The sequence below is a fragment of the Vidua chalybeata genome, chromosome 7, assembly GCF_026979565.1.
Source record: "Vidua chalybeata isolate OUT-0048 chromosome 7, bVidCha1 merged haplotype, whole genome shotgun sequence".
Taxonomy (NCBI): Eukaryota; Metazoa; Chordata; class Aves; order Passeriformes; family Viduidae; genus Vidua; species Vidua chalybeata.
The window spans coordinates 13069449-13094238 of NC_071536.1; the positions used below are offsets into that span (position 1 = coordinate 13069449).

Here is a 24790-nt window from a genome sequence, read left to right on the forward strand (position 1 = left end):
TTTTCCTTGCCCAATTGTGATATGCCAGATTGGCATATTTATCACAGTAGCACACGCATCTTCTTGCTCTTGAAAGATAACAAATTGCCCAAATGATTAAAAGGAAATCAAAGAAAAAAGCAGCAAATGGCTTTTTGTAAATGTACTTGGACAGTTGCTGTGCTCTCAATAAAGTCTAAACTTCAGGCAAACAGCCCACTGCTCCCCACATGGCTGGAGGCAGGCTTTGGTCCTATATGTTTATTATCGTTTAGAAATGGTATAAATGCTCTTTTATTCTTTTTTGTTCTGCCCTTATTCTCCAACGCATTCCCCTCCTGCTTCCTGTTTCCCAGACAGGTCCCCACCTTTTCCTCCCCACAGCCAAGAATAATACAAAAGGGAACATACAAAAGATTTTTTGAGCCCTGAGATGTGATAATGAATGGGCGTCATGTACAGGGGTAGACACAAAAATCACATAAAGACAGTATGAGGAATTGCACATTTTGCATTAGGAATTTTGATCACGCAAAGTCAATATGAGGAATTGCACGTTTTGGGTTAGGAATTCAGTGCTATGCATCCTCTTGTTTAATATATTTTTAGGTCAGAGCAGACAAGATGACTCACAACCCAGGATTCTTAGGAAACGTTCCGTATACTGAGTGTATTGATCACATCTCTTCTCCAGGTTTGGTTTAATAAGCTAATTGTGACAGACTGTGCTTATGAACATGCTGTTGCCTGAGAGTGCATGAACACAACCGCTGTATACGTTTGTGTCAGCTGTTGAGTAAGAAATGTTAAGACACCTTTGGATGTTAATAAAATGTCTCTAAAGAATACATTTTTTCATTCATGAACTTAACCAGAGTAATTACAAGGAATCCAATTCTGCTGTGCAACCCCTCTGCAATACTTTCTAAGGATGAATCTTAATTGAAGATTGAGACCTAAAATATTGCTCTGCTTTGTACATTCCACAGTCGTCACCATTTGCTCTTGCATATCCATTTCCTGTGAGAAGTTTACCGCACTCTGGGGCATGCTTTGAACCTGATCCTTTGATTTTGGTGGGAGCTAGGACTGACAATTCAAGGAACTAATTGTGCTTTTTTGCTGTTTATAATGCTAAACCAAAGCTACTTCCAAACTGGATTACAACAGGTTAAATACAGTCTTGATGAAGTTTGGAGAAAAGTTTGCAGTGAGGGCCACTAGCCAGCTCACTCAAAGCCATCCAAGGTTGTTATATAAATAAATACTCTCTTCAGAAACATTTTGAAACATGCTTACTTTATATGTGATTTTTCAAATGGTCATTGTATGGCTACTTGCTGTCTTGACTGTATGGCAGCAGTATGTGGTGGTGTGCAAGCACACATGGCTTTTATCATATTTTGATACTAGGACAATGGATTGCTTGCACTTTTGAATTCTTGATTTGGCTATCCTTAATCCTTTGCTGACATTGATGCTATTTTTTGTTGTTGTGACTGGTCACAGATATTTTTTCAGTCAAAAAAAAAAAAAAAAAATAACAAAAGCCCTCCAAAGCCCTGGTTCAGTGTTTGCAGATTTCTTTCATCCTTTTTTTTTTTTTCCTATCTAGATGCCTATCAAATTCAGCCATGCTTAGCTGCAGTCCTTTGTTCAGTATCTCATAACCATTGCACTGCCATTCTCTATGCTTAAGGCCCAAATACCACATATTTTTAGTGAAAAAATTTGGCTTGTCCAAAAGAATATGAGTTAGATAAAGATGTATTTCATTATCACCAAGTTAGGGAACAAAGCCTGATTTTGACTCCTTGTTTAGAGTTGTGGGTTCAGACATTTTTCTATTTGAGACATTTGTTACCACCCAGTTCTGCTGGTGAAAATTGGTAATTTATGGTAAAGCTGATTTTGATCTTTTGCTCTTTAGAGTGATTAAAGTCTGTGATAACCCTGGTTATATCAAGTGCCAGAGCAACAGGAAAATGAATCATGTTTATATGAAAGTAGTGACTCTATCCTTTATATCCACATTTTTACTTTACAATTATCTTTGCTGAATGCAGCTGAGGCTTCTGATTTCAGCATTTCTAACACTTCGAATAAGTATAAGAAGAGCAGATCCAGGGAGGAAGACATCTGGATCGTGGTAGGAGAGTTTATTGAAAATGCTGTTGTGCATGAATAACAGTGAATGGGCTGGTTTGGCTAAATACACTTCCTTAACGGTTCATTCTTTGGGCTAAGACCAAGAGGGAAAATGGGCACAGGCTATTATTGTATTGAAGAAATTAGCAAACAGAGACTTCAGTCCTGTGTAGGGGAGTCAAGAATTAATAGATTTGTCCATTTCAGACTGGTGGCTGGTATGACCCATTTGGACAGTGTTAGGGAGGACTGGCCTGATGCCTCAGGCATATGTTGAAGTTACCACAGGAAAACAAGTCTTTGCATATAATATGATCTTTCTTTGCTGGCTGTCCTGTGCCTGCTTTTTGCACTTGGCTAAAGCCTGTTTGTTGAACATCCAGTTTACTTGATTTCCTTAGTATATACAAGGGATTAGGAATATGCATACAAATATGTACCACAAGTTAGCTGTCAGTAAGTATCTTATTGTACCTGAAAAGTGGTTTTAGCTCTCTTTTTTTTTCAATGAACTACTTAACACCTAGGCAAGACATGCTGACATGTGACTAATTTTGTCTTAAAACCTTTGCAATAGAAATTATTTGCTATCGCCTGAAACATTTTCTTATATACTTTAATCTCAGGCTGCAGTTTTCCATTTTTCCCAAGTGTATTCTGCAAAACTACTTATTTTAATACTAAAACTTTGTTTATTTTATTCTGTCCCAAATGTTAAGCTTCTGGTGTGCTCCAGCTTTTTCATGACTAGCAACTGCCCAGTAAAAGTTGCCAAGAGGAAAAGCTGGAGGTTTTGGCAGCTGGGTGGGAACAGATGACAATCTTGGAATAGATGGGCAAGAGTATTGGGCTTTGTTGTTGTTGTTCAGGAAGTAATGAAGGCTTTTGGCAGTAGGAAGAAGATCCATCGTTCAAATCTTGTTTTAGGGTTAAGGATAAAAAATAGCATGGCATTTCAGGGGAGGCAGGTAAGTTTTGAATCTCTTATTCCTCTTAACTTCAGAGCTGCCGCCCAACATCCAGTTCAATTTCTGCCTGTGGTATTACAATGCAAGTGTCAGTGTTGCTCAGAGCTCTTGCTGTTTTGCTGCACAATGAAACTGATACTGGACCTGGTGCCACTGTTTGCTCTGAGCATGAGTGAAAGGCGATGGCACTGACCTTACTGTTACTGTTTTGGGTTGTCTTTGGTTGAAGACAGTTTCTCCTCCAATGCAGTTCTTGAGGTTTTCACTGTTTTTTAGAGATTTTTCCCCTTTTTTACATGCCAGTGGAAAGCAATGGGGTCATGATGGAAGTTGAAATTTGACCTTCACTATTGCATGTGTAATTCTGCTTTGCTTATGTAAATTACAGAGAGAATCCTTTCAAGTATTGTAAACAGACCTGGTAGATCAGACCTGCTTGTCAGCCATATTAGACATTTTCATTTTCTGTCACATCCTGATCTAAGTATCCAACTTCCTAATTAGGTTTTGGATAACTTCCAAGTTCAGTGCTTGATGTCCAATTATATCTGCAGTAAAATGGCACTTAGAAGTAACTAGCACTTCGAGATAGGAACTTCTGATGATCTGCTAGAAAAATTCAGAATCAAGATATTACACTTAAGCATAAATACAATGGAGGAAGCCAATGAACATACTGATCCAGTGCCTTCCCTGATGTTGTGTCCTCAAATTATTATAAGTGTTTGGTTTTTTTTTTACCCTTGGCAGAACTTTACTGTTGCCATATTGTCCTATCTTTACCTGTGCAAAGCACCCAGAAGTTTCAGTGCTTTAAAGACTTCACCGCATGAGCAGGTGCTTCTCAAGCAACCTGTTATTTTTCAAAAGTCTGTATATATGGGTGAAATTTCAATACATAAGATGGCTGTCAACCAAGACTAGTTCTTTGCATTCCATTGGAGCAAGTTTAGATTTATACCCTGAGAACTGGGATTATATTTTGGTTCATCAGGTGGAATTAGGTTTTCCAGAGCTGTCTGGACCCGACCCTAGATTGGCATCTTGTGTCCCTGCAGAGGCTCCTGGTCTTTGGCCATATCTTTCCCCTGTCATTCTCTAAAGGGGAGATACACTAACTTGAGGCTTGGCACATTGATGATGGTGGTGATCCCAGCTAGAACCTTCCTCCTGGTTCCTCTCTGGGGAAGAGAGATGAAGTCAAATATCAGCATCATGAGTGGTGACTCCAGCTCCTTCATGTCTGGATTTTGAATGTTCTGGGTCAACTTTAACCTGGATAGCTGGTAGACACCTTAAAATATAGACTCTGAACCAAATCAAGTATCTGCAAGTCTGGGAGGGATTGCAGAATCTGAAGTTTTTCTTGTTGTTACAGTTAGTGGCAAAACTATCTTGATTTCTGCTGGCTGTAGAGTTAGGTGAGTACTAAGCTCTGCTGAAAATGGTACACATGTATCACATCTCTGCTGTCAGAGGCACACACACTGGATTTCTCTTGTGTTGTATTTCATAGTAGAGAGCATACTCAACGTGTTTCATAATCTTTACTTTCAGTAAATGAGCTTTAGAGGTAAGAATCCAACTAGATTAGAGGTCATACGTTTCTCAATTGACAAACGTACTGAGCACTGAATTTTGCTGGATCAGTGCTACTGCAAACTCTGAAAGGACTAACAAGAAGTAGGTCCTTAGCAGGCATAGGATAGCTCTATAGTGGCTGTCTTATACTGTGAAGGATCTGGTACTGCATATGGAAATGTCATGGTGTGCAGTTTACATGTATTTTGCCACTACATGTGCCCCAGAGGACTTGGATGATAATATAATATGGGGAGCAAAGAGATGTTTTGTGTTACTGGGAGGGAACACACAGCATTTCTTGAAGGTGATGGAAATGTTCCTCTGCTGGGGAAGTGAGACTTTTTGCAATTGTATCTGAAACTGAAAAATCAGACTAAGGCCTTGACAGGATTGTCCACATGCCAAACTGTTGTCCTTTTCCATCTGGCTTACTTAAAGTGTGTGGGGTCTCACAAAGTCACATCCTATTATTTGTCAGCCATGAATCATCATTTCTTTTAACTGGTTAAATTGAGGAGCAAGGTGCAAGGAGAATGACCCTCATTAATCAGGGCAGATAGGTTGAATTAGTGGGTCACACTTTTTTATCCCTAGCCAGTGGAACTGGCTTGACAGCCAATAGTAGTCTTATGGATCTTCTTTTGTTCCTGAAGGGAGCCATCTTCTTCTTCCCTTTGTAATTTTTAAAGTCTTTATTGCTGTGTATTGTACAGGCACTGCATAAGAAAGTTTAATACCCACCATGTTGCCTGCAGTGTAGCAACTAAAGGGTAGTGGGACTTCATGTCACATGTGGCATACTCCATCTGTTACACAAAGCTCCCTCTCTTGCACAAGTGGTGAGGAGAAGCTGGGCATACAGCAGAACTTTGAGAAGAGCATGACAAGAGCAGCTTATTCCTGTCTGAGATATTCTTTTTCTGCCAGGCTGGTAGTGGAAGTGGAGATCTATATGGATTCACCATCATCTGAATTCAGCAGTTTGGGTTTGTGTCTCTGTAGATAGTGGTCCTGCTCTTCCCACAAAAAAAAAAATTCAAAACAAAACAACAACAACAACAAAAAACCCCAGTAGTTTTTGATGTGCTCAGTGGCAAATAGCTTTGTGGGAATGGAGACCAAAGAACTTTTCTGCCCCTCCTGGTGGTCCACCAGCCTGGAGTGGGGACCTTGGTGGTCTCAGCCTGACTGGTTTGTCTAGGTCAGTGCTCAGGACAACGTGGTGGGTTTAGTTGGCCTAAAAATTGTCACTCTAGGGCAAGGAGTGAAGAAAGGCTGATTTCTAAACCCTTCCTCACCAATCCCTGGGAGATTGGTACCACAACAAGAGAAGGTCGCATAAGGTATTTGGAATAAGCTGGGAAGTGCATATGGGGAAAGGTTCTTTGTTTCTGCCACCAAAAAAAAGGTGCAGCTGCAGGTAGGGCCCTGGTGGGAGGTAAGGCAAGGGCTGTGGCCATAACCCCTCGCCAGGCTTTGTCTGCCACGCAGATTAGGTGCAGGGCTTTTCTGGCTCAGCAGTTGCTAGGCTCTTCCCTGCTATTGACTTGGTGGAGAGGCTGAGGGGGGTGGGTGGGAGGGACTGCATTACATTGTTTCTTTGAGTTGTTTTTCTCCCCCCTTCTATGGGGAGATGGGCTTGATCCACTGGTTTTGGATTTCAGAGGCAGAAGGCAAGACATGACCAGCTGGTGTCTTGAAATGGCACAGGTGCAGTGGCTGCGGGAGGGGGGAGCCAGGAATAATTACAGGTTTGTGAAGCATCAGGCTTTGCCTGAAAAGGGCTCATCGAGAAACAGCTCTTTATGGAAAATTAATGGTGAAGCTGGAAAAACTGTCAGGCCCACTATTGTTGTCATGGGGTAGTGATGCCTTAAAGGAGCAGCACCTCCTGCTCGCCTCCATGGGCAGCCCAGAGCTGGCGTGCAGCTTTCTGATCCCACAGCAATTGAAATTTCATGTCACTGTCATCAGATTTAATGGCCTTGAGTCCTTGCCTCTTCTCCCTACTGCTGCTCTCCCCCTTTCCACCCCTAATTTGTGATTATGCTTGCTCTTTCCTTTGGAAGCCTTTTATTTATTTGGCCCTTAAACCTGTGTCTGCCCCATTGGATGAAGGCCAAGTGGACCAGAAAGCCCAAATTACATGATGTGAAGAACTCAAAAGCATTGCCTCTCCTGGTGGTGGGGGTTATTACTGAAAGACTATGTGGCATGTTGGAAAGTTTTTCCCAAAACCCATTAAGATATATCTGGGGAGAGACCAAACTCCCAGCTAAAGCTGTTTCTTGTAGTCCCAGAAATGCACCTTATAAAGAAAATGGAAAGGTTGCTTAAGGCAAGTAAAATTGATGTGTCCCATGCCTAGGCCTGTGTACAGACAGTCTCATACCTCTGAATATAACATACATGCTGAAGTATAGCATGTCTCACCTGCATATATTCTGTTCGGTTGCTTTTTGTCCACCTCTACAGCTCAGATCTATAATCAGCTGTTATTTAAAAAAAAAACAACGGTGTGGCAAATTTTGTGGTGAACTTGAAAGTCATCTCACTACATTGTATCTGCAACCAACAGTACTGCTTTGTGGGAGCTTTGAAAGTAATAATCTCAAATTACCTGGCAGTTCCTAGAGAGCCATCAGTGGGCCTCCTTACATTCCTGTTGATGGGACCTTTTTACTCAGAAGGCAGAAGTCTCTGTCTCTCCTCTGATCATATGAAGCTTTTATTTCTCGATCAGATACTGGACTCTCCAGATTGAGATGTAGTTGGGTCACCAGCTCCCATAGATTAAAATTTTTTTACTAAAACCCCTTTCTTAATATTGGTAGAAGTGTTCTCTGAGGAGTAGTTTTTAGAGGTTTCTAAAATGGATTAGTTAGAATGTCTCCTTCTCCATGCCCTGTGAAATCACAGTGGTGGTATTAAACCAGCTATCCTTTCAAGCCGCAAGAAATGAAAAACAGTGCTAATAAACTCCATTAAAAGCTCCTGAAACTACAGCAAATGGTTCTCTGTAAACAATAAAAGTTTTTAATGTTGGCTGTGGAGGACACTGGGGCAGTGCTTTGGTGGCTGAAGGCTTTATTGGGGCAAGCTCAGGACACTTCATAATAAGGCACATTCATGTAGGAGGCTCATCCCATCCTTTTGCTGATGATCACTGCTGTGGAGGTGCAGGAGCACATTTTTATGTGGCAGCCTCTTTGACTACAACTTCACCTACTTTTTTATAAAAGAGTGTGTGTTTGTGTGCAAGTCTGGCATCCTGTACACAGGACCAGATGTGCCAAAACTCCCTCTAAAACTGACAGTAGATAGGTTTTTTTTACTGTCACCTTTCCTTCTCTCAGGCCCTTTAAACAAGCTGTGATCTCACTGGAAGCTTGTCTGCCTCCTATCTTAAAATGCCACTCCTCAGAATTGTGTTGTTTAAGGAAGATTAGGCCCCAGCCAACTACACTGAGTTAAATTTGGAGAGAAACTTAATGTTTGTGAAGGAAGAGGAAGCAGTTATTTGGAGAAGTGACTTGTTTGTATTGGCCAAATGATGAGTCTATTAGGATAGTTTCATATGGAAGTGACAGATTATACTTTAAGCTGGGAAGGCCCTGGTGCCCATGGAATAATGTACAGACGTTAATGAAAATGTAGTGGATACTTTCTGGTTGTTGTATCTTCACTTCTAGTATAATACCTGCTACCATATGTGGGGATTCCCAGACTATCTCTGAGCAGCCTCAAACAAGTGCCAAATCTTCATGTGTCCCAATGTGTGACTGTCTCATCAGAAGATGTCAGTGTTGATGAATGCTGTCTTGGAATGCCTCTGGACCATGTTCTCCTGCCCTCGGTGGCAGCTATGCTGTAATCTCTCTCTAACAGCGATTTCTCTCCCTCCCCTCTCCCTTTCCCTTCTGCAGACATGCTTGGAGTTGGAGCGATACCTTCAGACTGAACCACGGAAGATTTCTGAGACCTTTGGTGAGGATTTGGACTGCTTCCTTCATGCCTCCTCAGCCCCAGATGCAGAGGACAATATACGACGGCTGGACCCCATCCTTTTACCAGTGGAGACGAGTACATGTGACAAAAACGCCAACATGGACATTATCCTCTCCCGTGACAAACTGCTGTCTGAGACGTGCCTCAGCTCGCAGTCCACCAGCTCTTCCACAGAAGGCTACACAGCCGTCAACCAGGCCCAGCTCAATGCAGTAACCTCATTAACCCCCCCTTCCTCTCCGGAGCTCAGCCGCCACCTCGTAAAAACCCCACAGACTCTCTCAGCAGTGGATGGCACAGTGACGTTGAAACTGGTAGCCAAGAAAACTTCACTCAGCTCTGTGAAAGTGGGTGTAGCAACAGCGACTGCGGGGACAATAAAAAGTGGGCAAAGTGACAGTGAGCAAGGAGGTACAGGGACAGAAGCATCCCCAGAAAACAAGAAGAGGGTTCATCGCTGTCAATTTAATGGGTGCCGGAAAGTTTATACAAAGAGCTCCCACTTAAAGGCTCACCAGAGGACTCATACAGGTACTTATGTAGGATGCTTCTCTCATCTTGTCCTGCCACCTACCCGTAACCATCTCTTTTTATTCTCATTTAGAAAAGGAAAAAAAAAAATCTCTTCTGAAAGTCCAAGCTTCTGTCTATGAAACAGGGCAGTGGAAAATATGATAATCCAGCAAATGTACCCATTATTCACTAGAACAGAAGAGTTCACCATCTACCATTAACCTGTTGGGGTTTCATATGTCTTATGGGGCTTGATGCAGAGTAATTTTAGGATACCTAAGGGACGTAGATGTATCATTCATGTTAAAACTATGTGCATATCACTTTGGGTTTTTGGCACTCACTTCCCCAAGACAAGTTTAAAAATGTAAAGTTTAGTCAAGTGTTATTTTCTTCAAATAGAAAATAGCGTGGGTAGGTTTTTGGTGCCTTTTGTATGGGAGAAAGAGAAATGTGTTTCAGATCTTAAATATGTGGTTTAGGAATAATCTGTGCATGAGGCAGCATGTGTAGATGCAGACATATAGGCATGCAGAGGCACATACCCTTCAGATACGCATGATCTTGGACTTCTCCAGTGCTAAAATACAGTGAGAACAAATAAAAGAATGACATGGAGTTTGAATGAAATAATGTAGGTAGAGAGAGAATGGGATGTATGGATAGATGTGAGGCTGTTATTTTGGGTAACATTTACAAATGTTATATATATATATCTGTGTGTAAGCTGGTTGAAGCATACTGAATTGGCTTAGGCTAGCTGTTCAGGTTCCCTCCTCTCATTTCTTCATAGTCCCCAGCAGCTAGCTCTTCAGCTGGTATTCATTGGCATTAATAGCTATGCAGTTCACAGACGTTGCTGCTTTGTTCTAAGCTTCACACGTGATGAGAGATGATAAATTCCCATTAGCACTGTCTTATCATGTGATTATTCTTGTTTCCAGAGGGATTGCTATAATCCATTTTCTCAATTTTACTGTAAAATGTGTGGTCTCTTACAATAACTGCACATTTAGTTCACAATCTTATCATGCAGGCAGATTCCTAGAAGCAAGGTTGTTCTTGCAAGGTAGAAAATAACACGTTGGACTAACACAGTAAATCAGATAAATATGTGGGTTGTTAAGAGAGCTGCATCCATCACATACTAGGTAGCACTGTAAAAGTTACATGGTCTGAAGTATAAATCATAGTAAGACATAAAAGGCATTGATCTTTTTATATGGGCTTTCTAGTGCTTTTACTGGGGATAGCTGCCTTGCCAGGAGTGACCTCACCTGTGATTCAGTGATTTGAAAGCCAGTGAAAGTAGTACAATAATTTTAAAATCAGCATCAACATGGTCAGAATGTTGGTTCCTTGTAGCGCCAATGCTGCTGTGAGGGCTTCTCCCTGCTGGGGCTGGCCAGTGGGACATCCCAGCCAAGGTCTTCCAGCAGACAATGGAGCTGCCATGAAAGTACAAATGAAGAGTGTAAGAGCTGTTGACCCAGTGATCTTGTCTGTTCAGATATGACTCCCATGTTCGTTCTCAAGCTGGAAGTGATGGGTCTTACACAGCTTTTCCTGAGGTTAGTCAGGGATATGACACAATAGCATGGAAAGGCTGAACTTGTGAAGTTTTCCTGGTGTTGTCATGCAAATGGGGATATGGACACGGAATCATGAGGAGCACTTACAAAAACTTCTAATCTCCCAGCACCTTTACCCTTTGGCGTCAAAATCTTGTAAGAGTTTGTATGCTTTTGAACCCAGCCTTAGGCCTGGTTGAATTTTCTTAGGCCAAAAGCATTCCTCTCTAACACTGCCATATGAAATCTTACATTTTACAATTAACTCACAATGAGAAAGGTTTCTCACTGGCCCTGTGATCTTTCTGTTGAATAGCCTTGGATTGTACGTGGTGCCATGACTTGCTGAGCGTGCCCATCCACAGCAGTGCTCGATGTGGTGAGAAAGGCATGTCCACCTTTGCTGGCAGATAGGGAATACCCTTATCAGATGATGAGACTGGAGCTGCCTGGATGCAGAGCCCAGACCTCACATTCCCAGCACCTCACCTGGTGGGATCAGCTACTCCTCTGATCTTCCCAGTTAAACCGTCTTAAATGGCCCTAAATTATGGGAGTGTTTCTATTTCCATTCACCATGTCTTGAGCAGACAGCTTAGGTTGTTAGGAAAGCAGGAAGGTAAAAAACAAGAGGGAATACAAGCTTGGAATGATGATCTCTCCTGTCCTAACAGCTGTAAAACCACCCTGCCCCTGCTCATGTCCTAGCTGTGCACAGCTTTGTAGAAAGCATGGTTACCCTTTGTGATGAGGACTGAATGCAGCCTTGTTGTTAAAACACATCTTTGATGCAGAACCTGAGAACAGGAAACCTGTCTCTCATTTTGTCTGTGGAAAGCAGGTTGTCTAAATACCTGTGAACATTTACATCCTGGGAGCAACCTGAGTAAATCAAGGGAAGGAGTGTGATAGGCTTACCTAAACAGCTTATTTGAGTCTGGAGCACAAAGTCATTCAGACTCCTTCATAGTACTTGCAAGCTCTGTTCCCTAAAAACACGCTGACCGTTGGATGCCTTAAATGAGAGCTGGTACAATCAAGACATCTCTGTGTTCATACTGACCTCTTCAGTGGGGTTCCCCACAGCAAGCTCCTGCCTCTGGTAAAAACATGGGACAGAGAGGAGTAGCTATGGATATTTGGGACTGAATTATAAATGTCAGGGCTGTGTCCTTTCCCATGCAGCCTTCAGGGCATGGGACAAGGAGCCCTTTTCTCCATGGGTGCTTTGTTTTTTTCATGCCTGAACTGAGTGTGCTGTGGGTTGCAAATGCACCCAGCAGCGCCAATGGCTAGTAGCTGCTTGGTTTAGTCAGTGGCTGAGCCAGAGGGTCTGAAATGATTGCAAGATATTTTCCTTTGGCTGGTGGTTTGTTAGTGTGTCATGCGAGAGCAGTCTGCCAGTGTGGGCTCTGTGAAACGTGTGTGAGTGCCCCGGCTGACAAAGAGCTCCCAGTTCAGGGTTCACAGGCAGAGAGGCAGATGTGGGCTGGTCACTCCACTTGCACGTGCAAAGTCCACTTGCTGGATCAAAGGGATGTACTGCAGTTCATGAAAACAAGAAACCTTGGGCTGGGAGCAGGTGGGGGGTGGAAGGCAGCGGAAGGAGGCTGCATTCCTTTCATTCATATGTAAGGCTGACCAGACAGACGCTGGCTGCTGTTCCTTGCTGCTGCGTGATGAGCCAGGCTGGGCTGCAAGCAATGCAGGCTGATAGCAGCTTGCTAGATTGGGAACAATCCTCTCTTGGGGTTTTACTTTGCTGGACCATCAGACCCGACATTTCACTTGGTGCATCTTCCACATTACTGTCCCACATCTCATCTGCAAGAGAATCAGGACAGCACTATAAGGCCCATGAGTGGTCGAACTGGTTATGAAACCACCTTCTGGGTGACCTTTGGAGAGGGAAAAACAGTCATCTGTGTGGGAGAGAATTTAATCTGGAAGGGAAAGGGAAAAACACTGTCTGTATGGAAAGGGAAATGAAAATATTTGACTGAACTCAAAGCAAGCTGGGGCATCTAAAGTTAAGGGTGTGTAAAGGAGCAAAGAGCAGTGGTGGAACTGATTGTCAGAGTGCAGCAAAGAAGCCCCTCAGGGAAGAAATAGCAGCTGGGCCTGTAAACAGGAGGAAAAAGTGAGCTGGAGGTTTGGGAAAATCACACTGCCAGTGTGAGGGTGCAGTAAAAATATCTAAAGAAGGAGCAACCAGGACTAGCATGGTAATTCAACCCTAGCATATTCTCTCATGGTTATTTGTGGAGCAGACATCAGTGCAAACAATGGCATTTTCTCTCTTTTGAGAGAGGAAAAATTTCATCCTGCCTTCACACATGCATGGAGATGAATTGTCAATGTGATGGAGAGTGGAGAGGAAAGGAATTCCAATGAGCCAAACCCCATGTATAATCATCAGTACTTCCTAAATTAGAAAACAGGATATTGCTGGAGAGTGTCTGAATGCAAATAAGTCTAAGGGTGAGCTGGCCTGTGACCTATGGAAAGATTAGTCATGGGATGTGACTGTCTCCCAGACCAGAGACTGCTGGAGATTTCTGTCTCCTGACAAAACCATTCCTATCAGCCTTCCTTGCAGTAATTTGCAGGGAAAGGTATAAGATGGCATGGATACTTTGTGACCAGGGATGATGCATCACATAAAAACTGGCCAGGAAATCCTTAAGATTGGGACAGCGATAAGAAAAATTACCCTTATGGGGTTCTGCTAGGATTTGCATTTTACAAGTATCAGAAGTTTTTTTATTCTTAATCCATCCAAAACCAGGATTGGATACAACTGAAGCTCAAGTCTGAGAAACAGCATTTGGGTACCTCACATCTGTATTTAGGTTTCTAAGGGCTAAACAAGTGGGAAATACCCATGTAAATAGATGTTACTAGTCTACATGTGATCTTAAGATAGCACTTCTTCAAGTGGAGTTTGTTTCACATTGTCAGGACATCTTATTTTAAATTATATAGTTATTTGATCCAAAATGCTGGGTGAGAGTAGCTACAACAAACAAATCCACCCTGCAGGAAAACAAAGTACTACATTTGCAAGAAAAAGATGAGACACAAGAGATTAGAAAAAGCATTAACCAACAGAAGGTTTTTGAGATGGCATATAAAATAATAGAGAAGAACTTTCACCAAGTGTTGGAGATAAGAGGAAATACCTGAAATCTGGAAATTATTGGAGGGGACAAAGTTGAGTTGAGGCTGGATGATAGGTAAAGAAGATTAATACAAAGTAAAGGAATAACAGAGAAAATAAAGACTCTGTGTCAGTGACAGCACATGAATGGGAAGCTGCATTGCTGTATTGTTTTAGTGTAATAGCGTTTGTGAACAGAAAGCCAGTGAAGAGAAGGAGAAAGCAAGTAGCCAAGCACGGCACCAATTCGGCAGGATTCAAGACTGAGTAATGACTTAGGGAAAAGCATTTGGGAGAACAGTATTGGTGGCATAGGAGAAATTAAAGCCAAAGCCCAAGATGTTTTGTTGTACAGAGACCCATGGCTTTGTGGCGAGTCCACAGCTCTGTGTGCAGGACTGAAACCTGCCAAGGGGACATGGAGGGACATGGAGGATCCTGAAGCTCCAATGGCAGCAGCTGAAACAACAGATGAATACACTGCTGGAAGTGAGAGCCAGGCAATTGAAGGAGGAAGGGTATGTGAAAGACCTTCATTCAGAGCTGCATTTTTTGGGGAGTACAGTTGCTTAGCCATTTTGGAAAGATATGTTTTTGTTGTGGTGTTGGACTTCTAAAATGTTTTTTTTTGTGTAAAAACATAACAAGTCTTTATCAAAGCTGATTAAAATAAGCCAAGCTTGATCCTGAACTCCCTACATCCTTCTGATCTTGAAGCCTTTTAGCTATTTGGCAGGTTGGAGGGGAGTGTTGTGATTTCGTTGTGGAGAGTCAGAGCCTCACTTCATTATTACAGCAAGACCTAAGACTTATGAAATTATCTTAGAGAACCACCCAGGCAGCAGGAGGATGGCCCCTGCCAAAAGCAGCCCTTGCCATTTAAAACACCAGTGGTGTTCATCCATTCTCAGTCCTGTGTTTCTACTCCATCATTTGCCAAATCAATAGCATGGGACAATCTTATTGTTTGGGTTTGAAAAGGTAAATAGGTGTTATTTGTTTGTTTGTTTGTTTGCCATTTGAGAAGATTTCTGGTACAAGGTAGACCTAGAAACTGATGTTTTCTGTTCAGCAGCTGCAGGAGGGCAAGTGCAGGTGCCTCCAAGTGTTACAGTAGTCTGCCTTGGTAAGGCACAGAGAAGCCTCCTTGAATTTGTAATTTGGTGGTTTTTTTATACCCATCCACCCGCTCCTGAGCCCCAGTGAAGCACCCAGCGAGTAGGCAAATGATAGAGATTACAAAAAGAGACTTGAAGAAAAACCCACCAATTTGTCTTCTACCAATTTCCCTTTGTGTTGCTGCTGTCCCACACTGGATATAGAATTGGCAAGTTAACGATGACAGCCTATGATTTTATGATGTCCATTTGTCCAAAAGCACTGTCATTTCTAAAGTATTTGAGGTAATGCCAGGGATGAATTTGAAATGTGTCCTCAGAAATGCTGTTTTAGACTGAGGTGGGCATGACTGGGGGACCTGAAGTGCTCTGGGCAGGAAAAGAGCACTTCATCTTAAAAGCAGGTGCTGGGTTAGAGGCTTTTCCTAAACACAGTGTGGGTGTTTGAGTCTGGGTCATATCTGGGCAGATAGTAGCCACCAGCCTGGATGGACCTCTCCTAATCCAGAGTCCACACCCCATGTGGACACAGTCCCACATACCTACATACCAGCAGCAGCAACTTGAAAGCAGGAGCAGATGAACTACAAGGCTTCATGGAAGCTGACCTAAATACAGCAGAGGTGTCCATGCTTTTGCCAAGGGTGGTGGGGTCCCAAATAAACCATGGGCACAGTGGCATAAGCAGTGCCCACCTTATAGCAAAAACCAGTGGCAGGTAGGGAGACCAGCCTGATAGGGATAGGGAATATGAGATACCCATTCAGTCCCATGGTCTCTGGCCCAGGTGTCTGGGAGGCCATTTTTGAAATAAGTTCTATTGTCTGACTCAGATTCCGTGTCACCACAGGACTTACTTTTCAATGCCCAGGGTGGTGTTCTGGGCAGTGGTGTGAGGCACAGGGTACATCTCCAGCCATCCAGTGGCAGTGTCCACCACTGTCAGCATGTAGTGCCTGTCTTGGTGGGTTTGTGGGAGTGTGATGTGCCAATCTCCTCATACTTACATTTCAACCACTGCCCCCTTATCACAAGAGCTTTATGTTTGGCCTGCTTGATTGCAGCATATGTTTCATAGTTATGGATGACCTGGAAGATACTGTCTGTGGTTAAGTCCACCCCTTGATCATGAGCCCATCATGTTGCATCTCTTCCCTGATGACCTGAGCCGTCATGGACTCACCAAGCCAAAACTAATTCACCTTTATGTTGCCAGTCCAGATCCATCTGATACAATTTCATCTTGGCGGCCTGATCCACCTGTTTGTTGTTGCAATGTTCTTCAGTAGCCTGACTCTTGGGTATGTGGACATCTACATGGTGTACTTTTACAGCCAGCTTCTCTAACTGTGGCAAGGTCTTGCCACAATTCAGCAGCCTATATGGGTTTACCTCTGTGCTGCCAATTGGTCTAGCCAGTCTCACAGAACATTTGACAGGAGCAAGGCATTAAAATTCCTTGGCTACCAGTCATAGTTGATATTATTAATTAATTAATTATTATTCAATCTTCCTGTTGTTAAATTATTTGTTCCTTTTGCACAGTCATCTTCTTCTTTTGAGTTCTCGAATCAGTGCACCGTGAGTTGATGGTCATAATCTCCCTCTGCCAAAATTACCCTTTCCCTAGTTTAATGAGTGGGCATTGTTTTTTTTCTTGTAACCTGGTCTTATCTTGATGGTTTTGTCAATTGTATTTGGTTCCTTGGTTCAGAAGAGCTCTTTCATGTGGAGGTGGTAGAAAAGCCTCATGGCCCTGCGTGGCATGAATAATTTGGACCACCTCAAGGTGCTCTTTTCTCAGCAGTCTGTCCATACTGAAGATGAGGACATCCATCACTTTCCCTGTCCCTGAGGTTTCTTCACATTTCTCCAGATGCGGAAGGCAATACAAGCCATGCTGAGCAGCCCCACAGGTTGCCAGGCTGTACAGAGCAACCAGCTCATGTCAAGGGGCAAGGTGGTTCCAAAGATGGCACAAAGGATAGGGCAGGCTGGAGGCTGCACTCTCTGGGATAATGGGCGATTGCTTCAGTCACTCAGGAGTGATGTCCAGCCTCTCCCTGACCTGGTCCTGGCAATTGCAAAGGCAGGTGATGCTGGTCCTTTCAGCAGTCATGCTCTTGGTGACAACAGGCAGTTTCTTTGGACCCTCGGGAACGATGCCCATCCTGAACTTCACCCAGTGACAACAGGTGGTTGGTGACAACAGGCGGTTTCTTTGGACCCTCGGGAACGATGCCCATCCTGAACCTCACCCAGGCTTTGGGATTGCAAGGGTCTAGGCTGCTGGTCCATTCTTTGGCCGAATACGTGGCGGCAGTGAATGACAGAGACAGCCTGTGGAGCACCATGGTCAGGAAGACCACCAGGATGAGCTTCATTCTGGTCCTTTGCAGGGGTGACATCTTGACATGTGAGCTGCCTCGGCGTGCCATGTTGGTCGGAGTTCAGGCTGTGATGTTCCGGGCTGCCCAGTCTCTATGTGCTTGCACGTGTTGGCAGTGTGACATCATGGGCTGCTGTCACACAGGGCTCTGTGATGTCACAGAGATGTTTTCTGCCTGGCTGACAGGCAATAGAAGCCAAAATGGAGCTGGGAAGCACCTAGGTAGATGGATTTTGAAGCCTGTCCCACTGCTATGCCTGCTGGCAGGCACTGAGCCCAGCAGTGGAATGGCACTGTGTCCCACAGGATTTGCACTGTGAGCTGTGCCCAGACTCCATCCAAGCTGCATTCAGTGCCGTGTCCCAGCTGAGCAGCCATGATATGTTTCCAAACAAAATCCTCTTGAGGGCAAAGTGTCAACCCATGTTAAGAGGAAAGCCAAAATTTCATGCATTTTGACAAAAAATCTTAAGCCCTCTTGAGCAGGGTCTTGGACAAACTGACCTGTAAGAGGAATAATAGATCATTCTCAACATACCATTACCTTTCACATGTGTTTTATCACCTTTTACCACCACAATGTCAATTGGATACAGTATACCATATAAAATTTCAAAGGGGCTTACTCTCTTCATAACGTGTGGTGATTTAGATTCTCACTAAAGCAATAGGTAACACATCTACACTCACCTTTGTGGATTTGCTACGCAGCACCCCTTCTTGCATAGTGGGTGAAGCCACCTGTTTCAGGACAACGACTGCAGAACCAAAATCTTTCCACTGGTCAGCTTTAGACATGATAAGAAGGCTTTATAAGAATCAAAATCTTTAAAACACTGCAGGCCAGTTTGGAATTCCAGAAGTCCCCATTTGCAAATAAGCACACAAATGTTGTGTTAGGTAGATTTGTTCCTGAAGATGTCTGGCTTTCAAAACTCAGAACTGAAAATTTTGGCTGCAAAAACGGAATGCTGAAAAAACATTTGCAAGCATGCTAGTTACGCTAATGATGACAGACATGAGTTTCAAGATAAAAGCTGATGCCCAGCTGAGTTCTGAAAGAAAGGTGTACTCAACTGTATGGCCGTGCACATTCAGAGGCTTAGTGGGGATTTATTCCTTCCTCCCGTACATCTGGACTCTCACCACACACAGAAAGGTCTTAGTAGCTTAGTTAATATAAACTTCCATTTGTACATTTTGTTGGTCACCTGTAAAGTTTGCAAAGCCTTTCCTTCTTCAGGGTGAAATTTTCCACATTTGGGTTTTTTTCCAGTATGGTTGTTGTTTGTTATTTTAGAAATCGGAGCATGTGTGTTGGAGAGAGGCAGGGAGAAAATAACTGTGCACAGTGTAACAAGTTTAACTAAAAACTTGGCTCATGTAGTTGAAAATAATAGAAGACTTTTATCTGTGAATATCTGGGTAAAAATTAACTTGAATTGATTAAGCTATGATCCATTGTAAATTGACTTCCATATGAGTGATATTTTATCATTAATTCTTTGTGAGACCCGTAGAATGCCAAAGGTGATTTTTTCCTGGGCTTTGTTTGGCTTTGAATGTTAGTAAACATGTTTCATACAGAAAACTTCTTTATTTTTTGATTTTTCTCCCTGAAGACACAGTGTCACCCAGCAATGGAATGTCGTAATACCTTTGCGTTCTCCTTTGGTTACTTACATTCACCCGGCAGCATGAATGATCTGGGTGCTACAGGTAATCCTTTGTGCCTTTTCTGAATCCAGATGGGGAATCTTCCTAGCTGGTAAAATTAATTATCTTTACTCACTGCCTTGTGCTCTTAAGATTAGTCTGCTTGGTTCACCAAGGGCTGCCCAGCAGCATTGCCAAGGCCTTTCTACTGAGCCCTGCTCAGTGTGGAGCAACTGGGTGCCGCCTGCCAGCTGTGCCCAAGGACAGAGAAAGCACCAGGAAGGGTGGGATCTCCTTCAAACTGTGCCTGCCAGCATGTAGGTAGCTCTGCCTTGGCACCAGGGCAGCCTTTAGTGAGAGAACTTGCCAGTGTATTCTTTAAACCCAAGCACATTATTTCCCTTTTGCATTTATCCCCAAATCATATTCAGTATCTGAATGATTGAGATCCTGGATCTTTTTCCATTTTTGTTGTTGACAAAAGTGGGAAATCAGAAGGAATGTATGTTCTTTTCCCCTCGTCTTTTATTCCTGTGCTGTCTCTGCCAGTCTGCATCATTCTTTTGGTCATCTTTTCTCTGATTTTCTAGTGACTAAAGGGAGAAGATGGTAAATACTGAAAAACATCAGCATGGCAATAGTTTGAATACGCAAACCTCACATTCATTAGCAAAAATATGGAGCAAAACCATTAAAAATGTTAGCATCTGGAAAAGGGGAGTCTGTTCCTCTTAGATTTGTTTGTCATTTCTCAACACAGTCCATGATACATGCATCTCATATTTTTCAGCCTGTTTGTCTATAGTCTGGAATTTCTCTTGACCTAAACCATAGGTTTCCAAGGAGCACATGTTTGATTCACTGCTCTGGATTATGCAAATATGCACCATGTCCCTTAAAGGCTATCTCATTGTCCACCCTCTAAGATACTTACAAAAAACAAAGGGAAAATAACATGTTTCAGAGTGCTGGAAAAATCTGATCCAGTGAGCTGCTGAATTTTTTTTCCTTTTTCATCTGTTCTTTCTGCCACTGCTACTTTGCTTTGCATCTTTGAGCTTGCAGAGCTCCACAGAATCTGAAACTAGAAGCCCTTATTAGAGGACATTTTTAAAAATTTCTTGCTGCTCCTCTGGGGACCGAAGTAATGGCAGCTTGAAGCAGCAGAGAATGTGTAATTAGGGCAAACAGCGATGCCTCGCGTGATCGAGAGAAACAGGAGGAGAGGAGGGGAAGCGCAACAGCCCGGCGTGCACAGGCTGTTACTAGGAGACCCCGGCACGAAATGCATGAGATGTGGGGTGCTAATGGGCCAGCCCCGCCGGCCGGCCAGCCCGAACTGCTGCACAGCTGCTTCTGCCCGCCTGTTGCCAAGCAACTCCATTCCTTTTCCTTTTCCTTTTCCTTTCCTTCCTTTTCCTTTTCCTTTTCCTTTTCCTTTTCCTTTTCCTTTTCCTTTTCCTTTTCCTTTTCCTTTTCCTTTTCCTTTTCCTTTTCCTTTTCCTTTTCCTTTTCCTTTTCCTCCTTTTCCTCCTTTTCCTCCTTTTCCTCCTTCTCTCCTTCCCCCCTCCCCCCCTTCCCCTTCCTTCCCTTCCCTTCCCTTCCCCTTCCCCTTCCCCTTCCCCTTCCCCTTCCCCTTCCCCTTCCCCTTCCCCTTCCCCTTCCCTTCCCCTTCCCCTTCCCCTTCCCCTTCCCTCTCCTTTTCTTCTTTTTTATTTGTTAAAATTTTCCTCCCCCCTCCACACTCACTTATTCTGGAGGCTAAATTGGTAGTTTTGCTGTGCTGTTGCTGCCGGGTGCTCGCGTGTCCCTATCGCTCTGCTGCTGTCCCCAGGGCCCGGCCCAGGGGAGGATGTGCTGGCAATTAATAGGGCAGAAGCTGGGCTTGTGTGCTTGCTCAGACCGGCACCAGCATCTGTCCCCCAGCCCTGCGCTCCACCATCGAGGAGCTTCCTTCAAAGAGGAGCTGTGGAGAGGGGTTTGAAAGGGGAGCACATTGCAAAGGCTTTATCACTCTCAATGGGAGTCTTGCACAGACCCAAGGAGATAAAGCCGGGCGTTCCTCCCCTCCTTCAGGGCTCAGTATGGAGGGCAATGCGCGCTTGTTAAATGCAGCCTCTTGAGTAGAAAATGAAACATTTCCATTTCTTTGAATGTTGCTACATGCTTTGCTTTTCTCTGCTTTTCAGCTAGGCAAGTGGGCTTTGTGGATGTATGTTAGGTGCTTGTGTGTGCGTAAGACATAATGCTGCAAAAATAGGTTTCTTTTTGTGTCCTGAATGGCTACATGCTGAAGACTGCTGCTGGCTTCGTAGACAAGCCTTGGCAAGGCCCTTAGGAACTAATCCGGAGCTTTGAAGTTTGTAGAAGGACTGATTGGACATTGGGTCTCCTTCTTAACCTCTTTCCCCCCATCTCTAATATAAATATGATCAGAGTCACCTCTCTATAAGGGCACTTCTGACCTTTTTGGATGAAAGGAGCTGTACATCATTCATGGAAATGTACTGCTTTTACACTTGATCATCCCTGCCCTTCTAAAAATAGGTACAACCTTCTCACATTGTGTATTTCACAGTCCTGTCACATTCCTCTTCTGCCCCATACTGTCTTCTGCCAGCTTTTCTCTTGTGCTTTGTCACCCTTTCAAAGGCTTTTCCATTTTTCCAGCAGGTGGCAAAACTGCCAATTTTAATTTTTTTCTCTTTTTTTGTGTAGAAAACATTGGCGGACCAGTTAAGCACTCACCATTGCCCCCTCCTTTGCATTCCTTTTAAATAATAAAAATATTAATTAGGCGTTCTATTCCCCAACAAAAATCAATTAGGAGTATATTGAGGAATGAAAGGCTCAGAAAAGTATCTGAAATTGATTTTTGTAATTAGTTTTACTGGTTGATGGGTTGCATGCACATATGCTTAGATATTAGCATTGATCTCCAGAGGATGTGTGTATTAAATAGCCTGCTCTTCCTTTTTGCTAAAGAAATGAACTTACTAATCTTAAAAAGAGGCTGATGTTGTTGAGATCTGGACTGCAGCTGCTCACCAGCTTTTTTGTAACTTCACCAGCAGAACAGCTGCCTGAGCCATGTGATGGTAACATGCCGAATCTGGTGTTAAAGTGGGGAGCGGGTCTGGGGCAGCTCCTCTTCTGTGTCTCATATTTGACAAAGTGTGTATATGTAATGAGGGAAGACAGGCACTGATGTTAAGGAGACCTGTCTTGTTAGATTTCTTTTTTCAGTGGTCCTTAAACCCAAACGTCCTTCTGAGATATGTTTCTATTAAGTCTCATATAGCACTTTACATAGGAAGAGAGGAGTGACCAGTAACATTTTCTGTTCTGCCATGTGCTGTGTGCTGATGTTCAGCTAATTAGAAGAATTATGGCTTGGCTTCATTGGTATGCCATGTATGTAGCTTGTAAAACTCTCAGGGACCCTTGGAGATGAAGAGTGCTACATAAATATAAAATATTGGTAATGTGAAGTTCCACATTAGGCTTCTCATTGTGCTGAGGCAGACTTTCATCATAAACTGCAGAGCAACTAGGAATGCCTGCCTGGCATTTCTCTGCGAGGTGCTGTTGGGGCTGCTTCCCCCCCAAAACCACACCAGCTTCTGGCACTTCTGAGGGACTTGTGTCTGCAGCAGCAGCATCCGCACAGGCACTGACCTCTGAAGGATGCCTGGGTTCATCCTGCAGTGACACTGCTGCTCCTGCAACAGCATGGTCCCACTCACCAGCCCAGGAACAGTAGGTCCCAAAAGGATTTCTCAAGAAGGGGAGCAAGAAAAATCATTAAAACACACTTAGGGTAGCAAGGAAAGTTATTAAAACACTCTTAAAAAACACTACTTGATTCTTCAAACATATCAGACCCCCAGAACTTCCATATAAGAAAAATACATGCAAGAAATCTTGCATTTAATTCCTTTTTTCAGTTGTAATTTTGCAGTTTGTCTAGTTCTCTGGGAACATCAATCTTGAAACAAGTGTAGCTGAAACTGTCTTTCAATACATACTTTTAGAAATTGAGACTTTTAGAACTAATTTCATTTTAAATTGTTTTAAAATTACAGATTATAAAAAGGAAGGAAATATTTGTGTTTCTTTCAGTCAACTTTTTCTAGGATTTTGAAACTATATAAGAAAAATTCTCAGTGGATTATAACACATGCTGGTTTTTTTCTGTTGTTTTCTTAAACATGCTTCCACATGTTTAAGAAAACAACAGCTTTGTGTAGCTGTGTATTAAGGATAAGGATAATATTAAGGAACTCTTCAAACATAGTGCAACTAATGTTTGCTTTGAATAACCTTCAAAATATGCATATAGGCAGAATTGGGGGGTTTCCCCTCAGTTTCTTTAAACATTTTTGGCTGAATCAAAAAGGATTGTCAAGGGACTAAAGCAGTCCCATAACACTACCACATTTTAGCACAGAGAATATCAGCAAAGCTTTTGACTGTGATTCTCCTCTGAAGCTCGCTGCAGGACTGGGAGCTTAAACTACTTGATTGTTTTACTAAGTGCCCTGCAGGAGAGTGCCGGGAGGGGTAAGGAAATAGATATGGATGGATGGATAATCATAATATCTTTGCTTTCAATTCCATAAAGATACAGGGTGAAACTTGAGCCTAATGACTTGGATGGAGCCATGGTTTCACCCCATCACACTGGAACTCTGTGATCTTATTGTGCACATCCCTAAATCTGGAGGGTTTTCTTCTTAAAGTCCCTGCTGTTGAAATCTGGGGAATAGAGAGCAAATTTCTTCCTCTGTATTTCAAATTAAATGTTCCTAGCCTGCAGGGCTGCAAAGAGAGGTTTAAAACCATGGCCCTAGGTTATATACAAAGCAAAAGGCAAATGATGTCTGAATATTATTGTTTTCTTCTTTAAAATCTCATTATTTCTGTAGAAGAGTGCACTCATGACTTTTTAACCCTTGGGATTGGCAATAAACAATGCAGCTAAAAGAAGTATAATGTGCCCATTGTGTGCTGTAGTTTTGTGATCATGTCCTCAGCTGATCTTGAGTAGGTACCTCTGTGTCCTGTAACCTAATGTTTCTACTAATCACTCTGCTGAAACAGCCTCTCTGAGATGTCTTAGCAAACATTGCCTTACTTCTTGGACAAGAGAAATATGTCTGGGACCTTGAGGGTGCCTGTGGGATGTAAGTGGCAAGGACAGGGGGTCTCTGTATCTTGAGAATAGACAACATCCCTATTGTTGTGTTTTGTGAGGAAATATTTGCTTGTGAAGGTTTGTACAGGGTTTACAATTTAAATGTGTGTTGGAGCAAAAACCTGATGTTCTCTGGTTTGTGCCTGGAGAGCAAAGATACAGGTGTGTGCAGCAAGCTGCTTGCCTGGCCCCCTGCACCATCAAAGTAGACAAATTCACCTCCAATTCCAGTCTGCCTGGGTATGATGTGTCACAGTCCACCCTTGCCTTTGCCTCCCTAATAACTTGAAAAAGAATGCCATAGGTGGCAGTGTCAGATGATGGCTTTCAATATCTAAAGCTGCATGAGACGAAACTCACCAAGAATTCCCAAGGCTGGAAATGGAGGAAGTTCCAAAGACCAGTGTGGTGGTCATACAGAACCAACCCAGCTATATCCATCATGTTTTGCTGGAAATCTAGTGTGTATTTACCACAGGACTGTAAATGAGATTGTGTG

General features: G+C 43.1%; 1 protein-coding gene and 1 long non-coding RNA gene across 4 annotated transcripts in view; one reads left to right on the top strand and one right to left on the bottom strand.

Annotated features, from left to right (window-relative positions):
- KLF7 (KLF transcription factor 7) overlaps positions 1-24790 on the top strand; it is a 59111-nt gene that overhangs the window by 22179 nt on the left and 12142 nt on the right. For all 3 annotated transcript variants that reach the window (XR_008431904.1, XM_053948133.1, XM_053948132.1), the window contains exon 3: positions 8606-9218. Coding sequence is in view for 2 of the 3 variants with exons in the window: in XM_053948133.1 (XP_053804108.1) it covers positions 8606-9218 (613 nt within the window). In the remaining variant the exon portion in view is untranslated. The remainder of the gene's footprint in view (positions 1-8605; positions 9219-24790) is intronic.
- On the bottom strand, positions 12350-16296 carry LOC128790928 (uncharacterized). The gene is made up of 2 exons (XR_008431906.1): positions 16252-16296; positions 12350-12595 (listed from the first exon to the last, which is right to left on the bottom strand). It is a non-coding gene; the product is annotated as an uncharacterized LOC128790928 (long non-coding RNA).